Source organism: Mastacembelus armatus, chromosome 11, assembly GCF_900324485.2.
Source record: "Mastacembelus armatus chromosome 11, fMasArm1.2, whole genome shotgun sequence".
NCBI lineage: Eukaryota > Metazoa > Chordata > Actinopteri > Synbranchiformes > Mastacembelidae > Mastacembelus > Mastacembelus armatus.
Window position 1 is genome coordinate 17,866,319 of NC_046643.1, and position 20,025 is coordinate 17,886,343.

Below are 20,025 nucleotides of genomic sequence, written 5' to 3' on the forward strand. Positions count from 1 at the left end.
CCTTGGCCTGAGCCGAGTGTTTATTTCTATACAGAGGAGAACTCAGAAAGCTCCTCTGATGTGCAGGCCCTGAACTGACAGAAAACACCGGGGTATGTGGTGACAAAGACGGATGAATAAGTCAACAGAGCAGTAAATCAGCAGCAAACGTACATTTTCAACACAGAAGAGAGGATCATTGTAACTGAGTGACATTGCTCTAAAACTGGCAGGTCACAATCCAAGTTTTGAAAATATCAACCAAATCCCCAAAGTCTTAGAAACTGGCAGCTCAATTTGGCAGTTAGTCACAGCGAAGGTTGAGAAAGGGGAGTAAAACCCCGTCTGGAAGAAATTCTTTCCACCACTCCTTCATGGGAGGAGTCAGCCCACTCCCACTCCCCCCACATGGTATGTGTTTGCTCAATGATTCCCATACTGCGATACACACTCTGCACACTCACATGCTGGCAATATAACTGAGCTTCACATGGCTGCACAGTGCGTTATATAAAAAGTTCTTCTGAGCTTCATCAATAATGACAAAGATTTCCCAAACACCCAAACAGCTCAGGCAGGTCTGAGGTAAAAATAAAAATAAATGTGAGGAATGTGAGGGATGTTGATTTTCATCTACAATCTTCCAAAGAAATACCGGTGTCTGGGAGTGGCAGTATCCACAGAAGGCATGCCAAATGAAAGAATTTAAAATCTACATAGTGTATTTCTATTTTAGCATCCCCAAGTGCACAGAGTCGAAAATCAATTAAAAATAAAAAAATCAAACCTACCGTGTGGCGGTCCCGAACAGAAACAACAGCATAAGTCCATCTTCGCTCAGCGTCTTCACAACTTTTTGAGAAAATACTGAACTGCCAAGGAGTCAAAGCTGACCTCACGACATTGTGTTCTGATTAAAACCAGGGGGGCGTGCTGAAAAGGCTAAAAAAAAAAGAAAGAAAAAAAAAAAAAAGGAGAACCGGAGGCACGACTGGGAAGTAAAAACTAGAGAGCTTTGCGAGTTGAATTTGTGTCTTTCCTCAGTGGAAACAGCATCTCATGCGCGGTGGTTTTTGACGAGCGCTACTGGATCGAATCCATGTGCAGGGTTGCAGAAACTCCCAGGGACACATTCACATTTTTTTAACAGGATTCAGACAAAGAGCGGAAAACATGACTTTAGCCAATAAGCTACTGTTAACAAAGGTTTCTCTGTGAAAGACAAAAAAAAAACTGGAGGACAATGACCCCACACCCACAGGATATAGATCAAACTGTGAAAGTGCATGAAGTCTGCAGCTCGGGCTTCGATTTTAAGGCTAAAAGAGTAAGAGATGAACACCTTCCTAATCTCAAAACATACTTTTATCGGACATATGGCCCCACTGGTAGTTTGGAAAAAGCCAATTTTGACCATTACACTTATTGTTTTAGCTGTGTTGAACTGCGATTCACAAGTATTAAGTACTATTCCTAGTACTACCTAACAGCTTTTAGTTAGCAACACTAAAGATTAATAGTCCTGAAAAACTATTTGAATGTATTTTATTGTTGATCACCAAACAGAAACAGCAAATAATTTGTTTTAGTTTCTCAAATATTAGAATTTGATAGTTTAGTGTGTATGGTATAAAATGCCACCTTAGGCTCTGGGTGTCACTATTTCTGACAGTATATTCACTATATCCACATCATAAAAGTAGTCAAAGAACAAAACCATTAGCTGGAACCCTTAAGACAAATGAAAACACCAAAGCAAAACTAAAATACTGCGTGTATTCAAGGGAACGTGCAGTATTTGTATCTTAAGTACATTATTTCGGAGCCCACCCAGGCTGTGGTCTTTCACTGTGATGCTTGGAGCCGTGAAGCAGCCACTCACAGCCTCTCTGACTGCCCACACCCCTCTGGTTTTGACACCAGGGAACATGATCCAGACACTTCCAGGCAGCATGGGTGGTGTCTAAGGCACGGCCTCCTGTGCAAAGCTCTAAACTATAATTTGCTTCAGTCTTATTGTCTGAACTAACACTTGCTGTATATCTGGGATTAGAATAAACCAGACGCCGATTATTAAATTCTGTTTAAAAACACCTAAGATAATGTGTTGCAGATCAATAACAGACACACAGCTCGGTCCTGGACTGTTATCTGATGGACTGGAAGTGAGAGACACACCCATACCTGCTTCAGCCTCTGTGGTCCTCTGCACGAGCAGAGACCCACCATAAAGCATTTCTGTGCTGACACCTTATGGTAAGAAGACAGAACTGTTCCAACAGTGAAGACTTCCTACCTTGGCCGTGTTGAATCAAAGCCTCCATGAAGTCTCTGGTATAATTCTTTTCCATCGTAGCCCAAGTTGTTTCTCAATTTTTCTTTGTCACTGTTTCATGCAATAAATACCAACTGTAGCAGTAAACTATGAGGCAGGAGGGCGGCAGCTCTGTGTGCTGCTGGGGATATTCCATTCAAGTATGGTACAGTAAGGCCTTTTTAAATGTTGGAGTTTATGTTCTTTGCAGGCTGGGCTAAAGCACTGAAGGGCAGATGGAAGGTGGCAACTGCCACATGGTCTCATGTGGACTGCTCTGCTGCTTCGCCTTTCTTGTGGAGGAAAAGCTGAGTGTGGTTTAATTGGATTCACATTTCCCAGTCTCTGCTTAGTCACATATTAGCCCTGACAATGGAGGTTTCTCAGGAAAGCTGTGTTTTAAAGTACGTCTGACACTTTTAACATGTGGCTTATGTAGAAACACTGACTTTCATTTAGCGTAAGTCTAATAAATATTTAGATGGAAACTTTGGAAAACGCTGTATTTTCTGCAAGATGATGAGAAAATGACTGAGTGGGTGACGGTCACATAGAGTATCTTAGTGCAAATAATTAAACTAAAGAACTTTTCCTACTTTTTCACTTCCCAGCAGGTGGCAGAATTTCCTCCACCAGTTATCCATGCACTAACAAAATGTTCATATATAAGGACTATACTAAATGGAAAGTGGAAAATATGACTTTATGTAATTAGAGTTGATCTACAAGGGGCTGGACACACCAGATGTGTGTTCTTACAATATGTGAGAGGAGGCTACAAATAAATCTCCAGGATGACGGTTGACGTTGGTACTTGCACAGACATATATCAGCAGGGATGATCCGTTAGAGCTTCAGAAATTAACTTGCATGTCACAGCTGTTTGATTTTACCCAAAGTATCTGCCTTATAAACATTTGCCATGTAGATAAAACAGCAGATTTAAGGCATCACAGGCTGCAGCACATGCAGGGCAAAGGTGGAGTGGACTAATTAAGAAGCTTAGCTCAGACTCACTGGTTCAGTGACCAGCATTGCGAAACAAGACCTGTTCAATGAACTTATTTGTTTTGGACTTGCTTGGACACTGTAACACTACTTAACATGCCTACTAATACTATCACTAAATATAAATACATATTTCTGATTAAAAATACAAACATTATATTAGAATTTCTAAATAAAAGCAAGCCACAGGTTGGCACTACTCATCATGCATCCAGTAAAAAGACGCCTAATTGGCAGTCTGCTTATTTTTTCGCTGTTAGAACAATGACAAGACCATTTCTTTTATCATCAGAAGATTAAATTATCTACTACTCTCCCTCCCTATCACATGCAGTGCCCATAGCAACGCCCAGATAGACTCTACTGCAGGCATAAGGATTAGAGGAGGAAATGGAGGAGGAGGAAGAACTAAGCTCAAACCTTCCAAGACGTCAAACCAGGTCCTCTGAACATCCTGTTCCCCCTTAAGGTCATCTGTAAGGAAGCCAAAGTCTCCCTGTTGCAAAGAGGTCTTCAGGGCAGTAAATGGGCCCTCTGAAAGGTCTACAGGGATGAGACAGCCCGCCTCAAATCCTCTACCAGACAAAGTGTCAGGGCCAACATGGAGGTGAGAGATGACCTTTGTGGGAATGGTCGTCTCTATTACAGTCTGGGTGTCCCCAACATCAGTAGTTTCTGACTCCACCACTGTTTCCTCTGCCAGGTCTCTAAAATAATCAGTAGCTGTTAAAGGGGGGGTTGATGATTTGGGATCAGACTTTGGGGTCTTTGATTTGGTCACATTTTGTTTCATCATCTCAACATCATATAACATCTTCTCAACCGTATCTTTCTTGACCACATCAGGCTCCTCAAGAACACCTTGTTGTTCTTTTTCAGTAAACTCTGCCAACAAAGGGACTGTTTCCTGGTCCACCACTGCGTGTTCACCCAGTTCAACCTCATGTACTATCTCTCCATGTCCTTCCACAGATGGACTCAGTGTTGTTCCTCTCATCGTATCTGGGATAAAATCTTCTGCAACCTCCTTAATCAAAGGCTCCTGTGTCTCCACACATCCAGACTTAATACGTTTTTGCTGTTCTTCCTTCTCTGGGGAACAAGAAGCTATCTGAACTGTTGACATTTCATTGGGGATCTTTGGTACAATGGAGGGTAAATTAAGGACTAAAGAACTTGGTGGTTTGGTCTCCTTCACTGAGACAGGACATCTGGTGATTCTATCCTCAGCTGGAAGACAAAAACCTCTAAGACCTTTCTTGGCCCCATGTTCATCTCTTCTACAGAAATCTTTGCCTCTCTTGACGATGGTCAAGTTTTGAGCCACAGCCTGACCAACTGCTGCGTTACGCACCTCAGTGCCTCTGTTCTTTAGACTTCCATATGGTTCTCTCTCTTCTCCAACTCCCTTATGGCCGTAAATGTGCTTATCCATCTTGGCCTCCTGGTTTTCTCTTCGAGGCTTAGACTTTGAGACGTGCGACAAAGGCTTTTTCGCTGTCTGGACTCGAGCAGAGGATGCAGGGCAACGAACAGGTTGAAGAGGTGCAGGCATGATCTCAGGTGGCAGATGCAGGTAGTTACGCAGGTATGCAATTCCCTCATTGGTAAGATAGTAATAGGCATGTTTCCAAGCAAACGTCTCCCTGACATAGCCTTTAGATTTGAGAGAGCCCATGGCGCAGATCACCTTTAGGTTGCTCACGACCTTAATGTCAGGGTGCATGGACTGCGGACGCTTGTCCATCTTGGCCACAATGACACCGTCCCTGAAGAGCAGCTCATAGATTGCCCTCAGATCGGCTAAGGACATTACCATTCCAGCCACCATTTTGACTCCTTTAGTGTCCTCTGAGGCCAAAGATATGTTTTCTTCTAATATTTCTCACTACTAACACATCAATATTCAGTATTTGCATGCAGTAACATAACACCAACAAGGCCTTTTAAAAGTCTTTGCTTCTGTATCAGTTTCGCTTCAATCTGATAAAAAATTTATCTACCCTATTGTCATCATGAGTCAGCATGGAGAAACGATGCTCACAACCCCTCCTACCTTCACAGCGCTCAGTCGAAAGAGAAACATTGTGGACAACAGGCGAGATGGAGGAAAGGAGGAGAGTCCAGGAGGGTGTGTGCACAGGATGCAAACAGAAATAAAAAGGATCAGAGGGAGCCGAGCAGGGGAGGCTTGTGCTCTGTGTGGCTAATGGGCATTACTGCTACTGCCACAACACCAGCTCATCAGCCAGATTCAACCAAAATGTGGTCAGCCCTTGGTACTAGAACTAAGATGAATAATAATCATTTAGTGCAGCTCCATATTGAGTCATTGATGAACAGTGTTTAGAATAAAAACAGGACAATTAAATCTTTAATTTTAAAGATTGAAGTGTCAAATATACATGATATACTGCCTGAAATATTGTATATAATGTCACCCTCACATCATTCTGCACTCAGACACTAGTAGGCAATGGCCCAACCATCTGGAAGACATATAGGACAAGATTTCATAACGCCCTCCTGAAAGTTTACTCTCTAATTTCTCTCTCATGCACAAAAATGATGATTTGAATAGATTTTCATTCTGACCATTTAAATCAAGTTCATCCACAGAGATAGAGCTTTATTATCCTCTTTAATATGGGAAAGTGGAAAATATGACTTGATGTAATTGCATTCAGGGGACAATGAGCGAAAAGGGAAAAACAAACCTAATTTTACAGGCGGCACAGACGACACATAAGCCACTATCAACAGACAACAGAGCAAGTGTTGGTTTACATTTAACATGTCGCTGTGTGGGAAGCAAAGGTACCAAATAAACAGTATGTTAACTACCATTATAATAAGCTGTCGGCCTCACTATTCCTTTCTAATGATTAGAGATATTCTGACAGAGTCCATCATCTTTGGTCTCCTTCAACAGTCTTAGCCCACATCCCCAACCAGCCAAGTCCGCAAACCCTAAATGGAAAAGCCATCAAGTAATTTCTTTCCCTTAAGAGAAGACAATTGTGTCTGTGTTTCGGTCTCTGTTACTCAACCTCCTCTGAGACTGATTGACACTGGAAAGCAGTATGGAGTCCAGGATAACCACAGCGGCCAGTACAGCTAAAAATACAACCAGGAGGTTTGGAAAATGTTTGCAGGAACAGTGATTTTCCATTAAATAAGGTGGTAGAACTGTGCCGTTCTCTGACAGATAGACCAAAACAAAGCCCATGCTGCAGTGCCCTCTGCAGATCACATTATCCCAGAGCTCCACACACACATTTTATGGGATAACTGAGAAGCTTCAAGTTTTGCAACTAGGGCGTGAACATCTGGCATCACTGTTCTGTTTCCAGCAGCTGCTTTTCTAACTCAGTCCTTGCCATCTTTTTATAATCCCCTTAATGAACACCACTTTTGCTTTATTTGTCACACTTTGTCAAAAAATGAACGTGGGACAGATTCCTTTTCTTCTGGGAGAAATGTTTTGTAACAGGTCCCTGGGAGTGGGAGTGTGTAGAAGAGGGAATAAACTTTGTAAGGACTCCAGGGTTCAACAGCATTAGCCAACAGTTCATACAGTTGAACTTTTAACAGTATGCAACGTTGTACAAACACAATAGGATGTTCTGCATAACTCATTTTAGTTTTGCATTTGACTGACAACTCCTTTGACACTGTGAACTTCACTGGTCAAGATAACGCCCTGTTTCTGAGGCATGGCAATATCAAAACAATCACTGCAGATCGTTTCTGATCCAGATGAGGCTCTGCAGCAGATTATACCAGGCAAATGATGTGCTGCCAGTTCTCTGGTATTTGAAAGCCTGTCATAGTAATATCAGAAATGATATACTGAAGCAGTAGGTGGAGATATTTGGAAGAAAGAATCACAAATCATGAACATGGCTGAACTGTTGGTAAAGGCTTGATATATGGCACAGATGATAAACTCGCCTATCTTAGAAGAAACAGATCTATCAGAGGACAAGAATTCAGTGGTGTTTTGTTGGTTCACTGGCTCCAGACTTATCTCCATGTGCTCTCGATTACCTGTCCTGTGGCTCTAAATCAAACAAAACAGCGGCAACAACAGACTTTTGTTTGGATGCTACCATCAAATCACAGATGGAGAAAAATGCTAAAGCCTCTACTTGGGCCAAACCTCTGCCAGCTTCAGCTCCCAACTAAGACCTTTCTTATAACACACAGTACACATAGTACTTCTTTTCACACTATGCCAAACACATAAATAAATGCCAGTGAGTCTGAAATTCATTACCAACGAAATAGGAATTGATGTACTATATGGAAACCTGTTGAAATGAAGACTGGCTGGTTATTCTGAGCGCCTGCCCCATGTGAATGTCTGTAACCATGAAACACAGGCTGCGTCCTCAACCTCTTCCCGGTCAGAGATCCAAAGCTTGTTTATTATGTTCCTCTTTAAGCAGCGATAAAAGCTCATTGCCATGGTGGTGGTGGCAGAGGACGAGAGAATGGCGGCAACTCGGCGTGAAGGTGGTGGCTTCATAACAAACCTATTCAACTCTGCTGGCAGTTGAGGTGCTCAGCACTTTCTAGTGTCTATTTTATAGCCAGTTATTTAAACTATGTGGTTGTCGTCCAAGTTGTTAAATGCAACTCTGCATTTTGACATTTGGAAACAGAGCAGGGGGGAAAATGATGGAAAGTATTGCTTAAAAACATGCCCACACATCTGGTGATAAATTCTCCCAACTATTATGCAAGAATCACATTTTAACCTGCACCCAGTATGTTTCTCAGTACACACCCAAAGCCATTCTGCCTCGTAAACTATCTGCAGTGATGTAGTTAACCATCAGAATAATAACCATCAAGCAGTGAGTCCCATGCACGTACAGCAAGTATTGATTAATTTGTTGTCTCTGTGTTTGCATGTTGGTACTTCACCTGTTCACCTCATGTGAAATTCATGTTAAAATTGTTTACTGATTCCAAACAAGACAGGTGACAAAGACCTAAAAGCCAAACGCCTGTTTTACGATGATTTATCGACAGATAGGAACGTTGTTATTATTATTCAGGTCCTCATGGTCTCACTCTCAGCTACAGATGATCCACTATCAGCGTCTGATATGGAGATGACTCACTCACAAACAGCAGACCTGGGACACAACCCTGTCAAATGTGTAGGATCACTGTTTGACTTCAGTCTGGTCTGACGCAAACAGGCCAGTGAGGCCACCCATGGTTCTTCCTGGGTTCATGCCTTCAAAACCACTAATGGTCCATGAGCCAGATACTCAGTCTGAATTGCTTGCAGTGTTGTTCTGTTGCAGACAAGAGAACAACACTGCAGAATGACAAACACTAGTGGTGCAAAGCATCTCCCACTGCCTAAACACAAATGTGAGGTGTTTGTGTTTGGTGAAATGTCTGACCAGGCCTGCAACATGAGGGTTTGATCTTCACGACGTGACAAAGCAAAGCAGCACAGACCAGTTGGACAAAGGTTTTAGCTGTTTAGCACAAACCCCAGGCTGTAGATGTTCAGCATGAAAGCATTCAAACATGAGCTGTCTAGAGGGCAATTCAGCTAGAATGGCTGATATTATGATCCATTAATGGACACTCCCAGGATGATTTGGCCATGGTTTGGCAAAGGTGCTGAGCCTTTACGAGAAAATCGTGGCATGAAGCAGCAGCGGGTGTCCAGAGAATACAGTAAAGCATTTAAAGTGGAAATGCTGCTCAGTGCAAAGGTAGCAGAAGTCGGTTCGTCTGAAAGATCACTGATCTAAAATGGCCGACTTGGAAAGCGTCTAATGGATGACTGCACACTGCCAGAGTCACCAGTCTGCTAAATCACATCACAGGAGCATCTTGTGATTAAGAGGAACAACAGCATAGCAACTGAAAGGGAGGAAATATGAGAGTTTCTGTGTGTGTGTGTGTGTGTGTGTGTGTGACTGGCCACTGCAGTGACTCATCAAAACCCCATGGTGGGGTGTGGCGGTCCAGGAATGCCTGTAACTATAGAAACGTGACACGCCATAAAAATATGAGTAAATACAGTACGAGGCCAGGACAGTGGTCAGAGACAATAACGCTGCTACTGGAAACACCAAAAAACAGACTCTCTCTTCCTGGAAGTGAGAGTCTGTGGTTCATCACCACACAGCCCCAGCTGAGGATCCAAACTGGCGGGTTTTTACCATCAAAAAAAAAAACGGGAGTTATCTATTTAAAGGAATGTTCCACTAAAAATCATTTAAGAATCTCTAATATTCACACACACACACACACGCACACACACACACCGCCTGTCCAGACTTCCTCATCACTCCAAACCCTGAAGAAGTAATTTTAGTCATTTATTGTTTACCACATACTGAACATACTGATCAACAGTAGTGGTGCAAGAAATTCCTCTAAACATTTTGATAATCCTTAACATACTTTTTGACACTGGGCAGCCACTGGAATGCACAGATTCTAAAACAACAACAAAAAGATTAGATTACACAATTTCAAGTACAGAGTGAAGGACTCTGGTACTCTGAGTGAAAAGTTCACTTCTTGTGTTTCGATCTAAAATTAAACTAAGATACGGCAGCGGCTTCGATTTGAGTGCGTTTACTGTACGCTGGTTTATTTAGGCTGATTAAACCGATTCTAACCGACTGAGTTGGACTCCCTGTGCCTGTACATGTTGGACAGCAGCACACACTGTAAGCTCCAGTGTTTCTTCTCAGCCATGGCTCATTTAAAACTCTCATTCCCAGACTGTGAACACTGTCTTCTTAGATGCTAACCGACTGCTAAGTAGCTGAAGAAGAGAAACAGTCACTGTGAGGATGTCACCCAGAGGATATAAGGTAATGGCCAGTATAACTAAGGACAAAACTTAAAGGCACTTTGGCAAAGCCCTGAAAGACATTCCTGGAGGCCCCTTTGTCAGCATGATATGTGTGGGGGCCCATTAGTGGGCTCCTATATATCAGCTTGCTCCGCTCATAAACCCCACCCTGACAGTGTGAAAGGGGTCACTTTGGAATAAAACCTTTCACTGAGCACTCCACCTCCCCTCTGTCCAGCTCCTGGTCATTCCCCTGTGTGCATCCCACTCTCCTCCTCCAGACTTTGCACCAGCATGAGAAAAAGGCATGATAGTAACAGTGACCTGCCTGAATGAGAGTGGCAACGTAGAAGTGTCATGAGGAAAAAGCTGATGTTTTGTTTTTTTTACAGCAGGGCGCCTTGCTGGCTGTCGTCGGCTGGGAGAGGTTGGCGGACAAACAGCCCCTGCAGCTTTTATAACTTGGTGTCATGCCAGGCAAGTTCTGGAAATGGCAGAAGGATGAGGGGCTGTCTAACCTAAAACTACTGACAAATGTCAAGGGAAGAGGGAAAAAATATTTAGGAGTGTGAACTGGACCTGAATGGAACCAACTCTTGGGAGTTACATAAGCAAAATACAGTAGATGTAATTATGTGTAAGAAACTAGAAGTACTTTCAGATTCAGGCAGGTTATGTAATAAACACTACAACATCTTTGGATGGATCGCAGCTGGTCAACAAGTCAATAGCACTGGAAGAGCCAACTAACAATGAATCAACAACAAATTGAGAGCAAATTAAGGAATTTATCAGTCTTCATAACTTCATATCATTTTAAACTGAATATCTTTGGTTTTTTGGCAGAACATCAGACTGTGAAAAATCTGCAGCACATGACTCTAGAGACACAGACAGACAGACAGGACAGACACAGAGACATAAGCTCCAGCTGCAGATCCAGCTGATTTAGATGGCTTTGCATCACAACAAAGAGTATGTCAGGCATGGGATGGGAAACATCCTGCAGCCTCTCATCATGAACAGCAGCACTATTTGACTGAAGCATTCGGTCAGGTAAGAAGCTGAGCTCATTTAAAGGGCAGGTCATATAAGAAAAAAAAAAAACTGCTGTACAACAAGGAGAAAATCAATGAGGATCAATCAGGGACTAATCAGTGACTAAAAAAGGACCAAACAGTCAGTCGGATTCTGCAGCTCATACAGGAAGAGCTCACCCTTTGTGTGCCAGCTACCAGCGGCCCACCCTGTCCTCTGGGAGCCACAGCTCAAACCCACCCACAGTTTGAAGGTAGGAACAGCCACTTACCTAGGAGGCAAACACAAGAGAAAGGAAAAAGCAGTTAGCAGAATGTCATGAAACAACCTTCATTTCAAAATATGCTCTTTAAAATTGAAGTGCCAGTAAAATGGAGAGAAGGAATTGTAAAAGCTGGAGTAGTGGAAAAGTGGTGTTAATGGATTGAACAGAGCAGGACAATTGCTTCAAATGGCAGAAGATAGAAATGAACATATAGACCACAAGACTATTCTAAACAGGATTCACGACAAAATGAAGCACAATGTTGTGGTGGTGAGGGGAAACAGCAGCTTTCCACTCTGTTGGTTAGTTCCAGCCTGCAGTATCCACACTAACAGTGCCACCTTCTGGCCACTGCAGGCACAGCCCCAACAGAGACAGTTGCGGCAGTGTTTTATAACCTGTCTTACTAAGAGTCACCTGGTTTCAATCCCTCGGCTGATTCCTCCTTGCTTGGCAAAACAAGGCACAGAGCGAGTAATTATGTCCCACCGAGAGGAGGATTAGTGAAGGAGGTGGGTGATTAGAGAGGATGTGTCAAATTACGACAGCAGTTGCCTTCTGAATTACAGGAAGCCAGAGGTTAATGAGATTATTTAATCACATCAGATACGTCTGGAGGCCACTCAGCTGGGACTGTGACCAGACTTATCAACCAGTGTGACTGACAGACTCACTGACGGCTGAGATATACAAACCTAGACAGCCTAGACTGAGAAATACACCTTGAATAGACACATCACATCATCTCAATTAAAGAGTCAGGACTGCCCTGATCTTACTTGACTTCTGGTTGAGCTGTGGTGTTTTAAGGGTTCGGTAACTAACCCCTGAGCCCCTGCATCAGCTAGTGTTTTTAGAAAACTGAATCCTGGTTTGGCAGTTTTGTGTGGAGCTGCAGTGACTAGTCAATTATTGCCTTATATTAAGGAAAATGTAATATTCTGTGGTTTGGAGCTGTGGACATTTAAGGACATCAGATTAAAAAAACTGTGACTTTCTAACTTATCAATCAGAAAATAACTGGCAAATTAATTGATAACCTACAACTGGTGTACAGGCCTACATTAGTGATTGTACCACAGTTACTACTAATCAGAAAGATTAACACAAAATCTCTGTTTGTGGTTTGAAGGGGAAAAAGTGGAACATTGTTTTAACTAAAACCTGCAAAACCTGATCACCTTGTAAACGTAAATCTGTTTTTGGATTCTCTGGCTAAATGTCTGACTAAATTTGTCCGATCCTGGGCAGGAACGGTGCAGCGAAGAGCTGAGGCTGAACACAACAGAATTGATATGAATCATGAACTGAACCCTGTAAAACCACAATAAACCAACAATGAGCAGAGCCTGGCCATTATTTTCTTTGTGCTTGTGACTATGAACAACGTGTAACTACAACTCTGCATGTGATGCATTATTAATGTAAAGTTATTGATTAAAGCCGCTTTCATAGTTTGCCTTTGTGTGGAGCTTGGTGTATACATGTTGCACAACAGGACTTCCCGTATCCCATCTGGAGTGGATCAGATCCCGGCTGGACAGGAACAGGTGAGGAATCTGAAACGCAGCCGTTCACCAACTCCTGCAGCTCAAGTAACAGCCGAAGCATCTGAGAGCTACTGAATCCTGCAGCTGCTGAGACTGGGAAAGTGACATACGAGGCCACACCTCTGAGCATGAAATACAGACAGGATGCACGTATCGACATCATGCACTTACTGAACGAATAAAGCCACTTGACACTGAAAGAATTACAGCTGTATAGACGTAAACATCGAGATTTAACACATATGTAATACATTCAAACCACAGCCTCGTCTGCTCAGCTGCTTATTCATCCCCTGCATCGTCCTGATAGATGAGTCTATGCCAGAAAAATCTTGGCAAGAACAAAATGCAGCAGTGGAGGAAAAAGTAAACGCGGATCTGACGCTGCATTTGACTCTGACCTGCAGACATCAACCAGAGCATGACGGGAGAATTATGAAAGCAAATCAGGAATATACAAGTTTATCTCCAGACAACATAATCCAATCTACCTCTTTTACTTACAGGCCACCAGGGAACCACATAATGATCTTGTCAGTGATGATGTTTTAGCCTGGATGCTACGCTCACATCTGGAAACCCAGGACTCATAAGCACAGACTTTCACCACATAATCATCCAGGGTTCATACAATAAAATGACATCTTCATTTTGGACAAATATCAGCCAACTAACTGAGCTTTGTTGAAACGTGTGCATGTAGTGCATGTGTTTCCCCAGTACTGCTGTCACATCCAATATCCAAACACTGTCATTACAAAGCAGGTCCTGTCTGTCTGTGTTGGACACAATGGCCTGTCCTGTCCCAGTTAACTGCTGCCTGTATATACACGACATAACACTCCAGTAAACTGTGCATCAATGGACTGTAAATCACCGTAATATAACCTTTTCCATTCAGTCTCAGCACAAACTCCTATCAGTGGGCTCAGTTACCCCCTAACTGTGTATTAGTGGCGTCACCTTCATGGAAATGTTAAAAGTATCAAAAACACGATGTTGCCACAGTTTTTCTGTTGCTATCTAAAGCAGTAAACAACGTTAAAGCAGCTCTCAGAATTGTGTCTGCAAATACCAAGAGGTGAAGATCCCAGATGTCAGAAGGCTACTTTGCATCTTTGCCACGTAGTCCTGTAACACTAAACCGCCCCAGGGTCAAACACACTGACCCCTGGCCTGAGCTCGTTTTAACCGGATAGCCCTGGTTTGGACCTGCTCTGCTTGAAAGCCCAAGCCCATATTTCTTTCACCAGCACGTAACCTTTCTGAAATCCTCACTCACAACAGGGCGCTGTGTGATAAGGGCTAGACAGAAAAGCTGAACGCACACAAGTGTTGAAAGGTGGTTTTGCTGACACAACTAATGGTTGAGCTCCACTGAATCCAAAGGCTGCAGCAGGTTAAGAGCCTGACCTTTATTTAAACAAGTTAGTCCTGGTGAGGTTGGAAATCTCTTCAGCAATGCAGACCTCAATGAGAGCATCAAAAGTGCCGATTAAATAATGCAAAATCAGAGAGGGGAAAAGGAAAGGAAAGAAATGAGGAAAATAAAGAAAAGACGACTTTATTATCATCAATGCAGGTGAAATATTCTCATCTAAATACGGAGCAAATGCAGCTTCACTCAATCTTTACTGGAAGCTTGTTCAGATCCTGAAAAGGGCTTAAAATATCTGGGTCAAGACCCAGAGCTGGCTGGTAGAAACAGGTTAAAGAGAGAAGAATAAGTCCCTTTAGTGACAGGCCACTAATGCCACCCATCAGTAGTGGCCCTGCATGTCTGAACAGATACAGGAGATCAACAGGCTCCTGTGGTAAAGAGCCGATTCTGTACCAAGTGCCTGAAAATAGTTGACAAGTGTGGACAATGGGAGCAATGGTCTTGAGGTGACGACGTGCTTACAAATGAACTGAGTTTAACAGAGTAAGCAGCAGCTTCCAACATATTAACTAAGTCCATTGGACACGCTCAGTGAAGCGAGAGAGCTTTTGTGTCCGGAGCCCCGGGGGAAACATTCCCAGCCCGTCCGAGTGGGCTGGACTCCTTTAGATCCCTCTCCAGGATCATTTAAATGCCTCTGTCGCCTGGAAAACTCTTCCAAAGTGTTACCACATTTTACCAAGCCAAAATATCCAGACAAACCTCAGCTCCACACAGAAGAGCGTTTAAAAAGGCTCTCCTTTGGGCTGGGCTGGGCCGGCTTCACCAGTCTGGGTAGGTTCTGACTCCTCAAATTAGAGACATTCTGTCCTTAGAAATGTCAGTCTCCTTTGGTCCTTTTCTTAGTGAGATGAAGACAGAGAAGATTGATTAAAAGATCAATATAAAAGAACTGAATAACAAACTAAGTCTGAAACACCAAGTGTGCAGGCTATAACGGCTGCAGGGTGTGTGACAGAGACAAATGGGAAGAGACGGGCATTTGAATAACTGAAGAAGCCTTAGGGATGCACAATATGTTGGGTGGACGCCAGTTAAAATACCGCATTTTACTCAGAGTTTGTCTTACTAATTAAGTACTATAAAGTACATAAAGGATACTTGACTTTGCAGCTTGAGCACTTACTGAAAGTGACGTCTGACTGAGTGAATCTATGTGCAGTTACAGCTCAGTGGAGAAGAGAATTAGCATCATGCAGATGTTTAGCTACTGTATTTCAGTCTGTGCTGAGAAAGTAAGAGGTTTGACATGCAGCCACAGATAGAAATGCAGCATCTATATTTACACCTGCGTTAGTGCATTTCTCATTTTTGTGATACCGAAGTAGTGAGACACCTGTAAGTGAGGAGGATGGGAGGAGCAGCCATGTAAACTCTGACACCATGCTGCAGCCAGAGAGAAACCACACAGACACACACACACACACACACACACACACACACACACGTGCAGTTGCACCCCGGCTTTCTGCACCAACAGTCCCATCTCTGACTGAGGGGCAGGGCAGCACTTGGCTGTATCGCTGCTGTTACCGTGGCGATGCAGCAGCCGCTCGACTCTGCATCTCCCGGCGCAGACGCATTTAATGTGCCGCATGCAGCAGCAGCCTCCCACTGCAGCCATACACACGCTCAAAGAACGCACCATCTCAGCACAATCGTTATCCCCGACCCCTGTGGTCACACCCGGACACAAAGGGGGACAAAAGCTCTTCATTTCTCACAAAAACACACAGGGAGCGAGGGAGAATAAAGGATTATAATCCCTCTATTTAAACCAACAGCCCTAAAACCTTCAAAACTCAACTTCTTCTTCAGCCTGCATCCATACGATCAGGAAGTCCTTGCCACAGAGGGATTGTGGGAAAACAAGGCGGTCCTGGAAGCATATGATGATGATGGCAAGTTTGAGGAAGCAAAAACTGGAAAAAAGTCAAGAGGTGTACCTTTGAGAGAGCTGATCTCATGCTGGATAGACCTTGCAGGATCCATGTTTACAGTCTCCCCTCTTGCAAAGGCTCCAAACAGTTGAATCTGCTCTGCAAGGTCAGATCTGTACGAAACACCACGCTGAAGGATGGAAATGTCTCTCTGCTAACAGCAGGCTGGTTCTATCCCTCTCTCCCTCTCTGCTCTGTTGCTGCCACAGGAGTTGGCAGCTCTGTATTTCTGTTCACTCCCTTTTTCTCTCCCTTGCCCGCTCACACATGTAATCTCTGTCAGCAGAGAGACTGAAAGAAAGGAGCACACCTCCTCCTCCTCCTCCTCCTCCTCCTCTTCTCCACCTCCCACCCCTCCCTGATGTCGTCCCAGCTCATCCTCGTGGTGTTTGACAGGGAGGTGGCCCAACCAATAACAGTCACATCACAACAATGCGTTTAGCTGGATTCCAGCAGCCGACACAGTGTGTGTGAAATTTAAAGTCCAGTTAAGGTAAACCTGACAAGTAGTCTCTGGGTGGATGGTTTCTTCTGCATCCGGACCACAGTGTCAGTGACTCAGCAATATCCCCCCATAAAACACTGCTACCACAGGAGCCTTGTGGTTCTGCAGAGGGGACTGTGGACTGTGACAGAGCAAGGAAACCAGGCTTGGCAATCTAAATGAAATTAAATTATGAAACTGCATATTACTGCTAATTTAAAATAATAAATCATATTCTGCAAGAATTTACACATAAAATACACTTAACACTTATATAATTAAATTTGAGCGAGAAAATTAATTTCCCACAAATTAGCCCAAATGAAATTAGTGTCAGGGCTGTGAGTTATGAGTTCTCCACCCCAGGGTTTGATAGTTACTGACAGATGTACGCTCAGTCCAATTCTAAGATTATTAGATATATATATATATATATATATATATATATATACCCTAATTAAAAATAGCCCAATTTCCATTTGTGCTTGAGTAATTATTGTCAGTAAACCTGGAGTAGTAACTTGGACTGATGGAGCCTGGGCAGTATTATTTTAAAAGATGACAGTGAAGGTTATGTTGACTTTGACTCAGCAGTAAGTCTCCAGTGACTGGCTGACACTGCTGTCTGAAGTCAGCAAGACTCCAAAGGCTTTTTAACAAACTGTGTGCAGAGTTTGAGGGTGTAGGAGCTCGGGTTGGAAATTAGCACACACACCTGCCAAAAACATGGTTTTTCTGTAGTGGCAGGTGAATTTGCCAGCGTGAAGAAATATCAGTGGTGTGTAAATTAAAGCAGCATGTGCAAACAAATGATGCAACTGTAACAGAGCGATTTGTGACATTCAATCACAAATGATGTTACCTAGAATATAAAATGCTAATTACTAGTGATCAACAGATGAAACCAGTCTCTTTAGCTTTAGGTCAAATGTGGTGTTACACCTCAGGGACTGAGAGGGAAGGAGACAGAGCCTCCAGCCCAGGACGAGATAGGGGTCATAAAGAGGAAGGTCAGAAAACTTTAAAAAAACAAAACAAAAAAAAGGTTGTAGGTAAAAAAGAAAATCATGGTGAAAAAGTTCGCCTCTGAGACCTTTGAGAAAATGATCAAAAATGAACTTTAACTTCTGATAAAGGAACATTTGTACTAACTACTGAATGTAGTTGTAAAAAACCTATTGTGCCATTTCAAAGTAAGAGGATGCAAACGTTTTCCCTGTACTGTATTTATATAGTTCACTTTGGTTTTGAAAGTGAAGGCCATTGGTTCGATGTCATTTCATGCTCAAGGTTCATCCTCCTCCTAATTAAGTGACGACTTAAAAACCAAGCATTTAAAAAGTCTATTACAAATCAACAAACAGGTTTTGAAGCTTCTCAGCACTGAAATGTTCCACCGATCAGAAGAGAATAGCTCAGACAGCTGCTTTTTGTTACAGAAGATAAATAGCCAAAATATTTCACAAACCCAGAACACACATCAAGTCATGACAGCAGGCTTTGGAAATGCCCTCAAACTAAAGAAGCCTCCTTTGTGGAGTAAATTAAAAACATACGACGACATCATGGGGACAAAATGAGGATATCCGTCTTTAAACGTGAACCCTTCTGGTCCCCATGCACAAAGAAACTCACCACCTGCTTAACAGAACCTGATGTTCTCTGCTCACAGCATGCTGTTGAATTTATCAGCTTGTTTCTGACCCTGCACCCTCTCACACACTGATCCTTCATCTTCAGCCCGACTCAGCTGCCAAAGCAAGAAAAAAAAAAAAAAAAGCGAGATATCAACATACAACACCTGTGTTGTATCACAAACATAAAGTCTCTCCCAAATCACAGAGTTGTAGGTTTAGAGAAGCACATTCTCACTGCAAACATTTAGACACGAGTGAAACTAATACAAGTATTGATGGTGCAGCTCCAACCATGAGAGCCAGTAGAGGCAGCAGGTCACATTACCACAGCCCTGGAACTGGAATTAGGTCAATCAGTAAGTGTAACATACCTGTAGAGTAAAAATGACAAGGTGACGTGGTGAGATGGAGCTGGAAATCAGTGCTGGCAGAAAGATGAACGAACAAATGAACAACCAAATTAATAAAAAAACAATGATAAACTAAGTATCTACCCTCCACACCATGCACGTTATCCTGGTGCTGCAAATCATGCTCATATAGATATATATAATCAGCTCAAACAAGAACAACAAGTACCATCAAGTCAGTGAAGTCCAAAGGCCCAGCAGCCTCAGCACTGCAGCAGAGAGCAAAGCAAAGGGCTTCAAACTGAGGCAACAGAGCCTCTGGTGATGACAGGAGGACATTACACACCAACAGGCAGGCTACACCTGAAACATCACCTCACTAAAGATACATTTTTAAATCAGAAATGACACAACAGCACATGATACATCTTGATAGAGCACAGCATAAGTCCATTCATCCACTTATTGCTTAACCAGGGTCACAGGGATCTGCTGGAGCCTGTCCCAGCTCTCTTTGGGTACACCCTGGACAGGTGCAGAGCATATTTGATTTGTGTTATTGTCTTACCTAATTACTCTATTAGACACTGCCAAATTACATTTTCTGTGCTGATTTTATTCCTGAAATTGACTCCAAAAATGTGTCTCCCTAACCCACATAACAAATCCCATTGTTCTAAATGCAATAGAAGTGTTTGACAAGATGAGGAAAATTCAGTTTCCCAGCTAAATGACTAAGCCACCTGTCTGCATAGCCGGCAGAGCTGATGTTTCTGTTTCCATGCAGCTGTTCTGTAGTACGGTGTCAAAACACAGCCAAAGTCTCATGTCTCTCTCAGTCAGAGGTGGAAGACCTGATACCACATCTACGCCCCTCTCTGGGATGTGGTTCCTCTCACCATGGAGCTCAGCCACTAGAAGCTGGAGCTGGACCAGTATATGTTGTGATCCAAGGCATGACTTAGACCATGGGGGGGGGGGGGGGGGGGGGGGCCTGGGAGGACCCGTGGGTGCCGTCCCTTCCTGTCTATATTCATTAGCGTGATATCAAACCTCAAGTGCAGTTGTTGCAGCCCATCTGAACACACATACACAAACAGACAACAAACCAGTTAGGGAGTCAACTAAAAATAACCTGTTTACTACTGACACACCCTGTTTCTGTCCCACATTAAAAG

The 20,025-nt window shown here is 43.1% G+C and overlaps 1 protein-coding gene across 12 annotated transcripts in view; it reads right to left on the reverse strand.

The window, feature by feature from the left end:
* Nucleotides 1–20,025, reverse strand: part of pleca (plectin a) — an 83,588-nt gene that overhangs the window by 42,905 nt on the left and 20,658 nt on the right. For 2 of the 12 annotated variants that reach the window (XM_026299577.1, XM_026299573.1), the window contains exon 1: nucleotides 16,383–16,443. The exons of 8 other annotated variants lie outside the window; for them this stretch is intronic. In XM_026299577.1, the coding sequence (XP_026155362.1) occupies nucleotides 16,383–16,428 (46 nt within the window). In that variant the 5' untranslated portion in view covers nucleotides 16,429–16,443. Of the gene's footprint in view, nucleotides 1–770; nucleotides 881–16,382; nucleotides 16,444–20,025 lie in introns of those variants that run through there. 2 more of the 12 variants (XM_026299578.2, XM_026299575.2) reach the window with 1 other exon arrangement.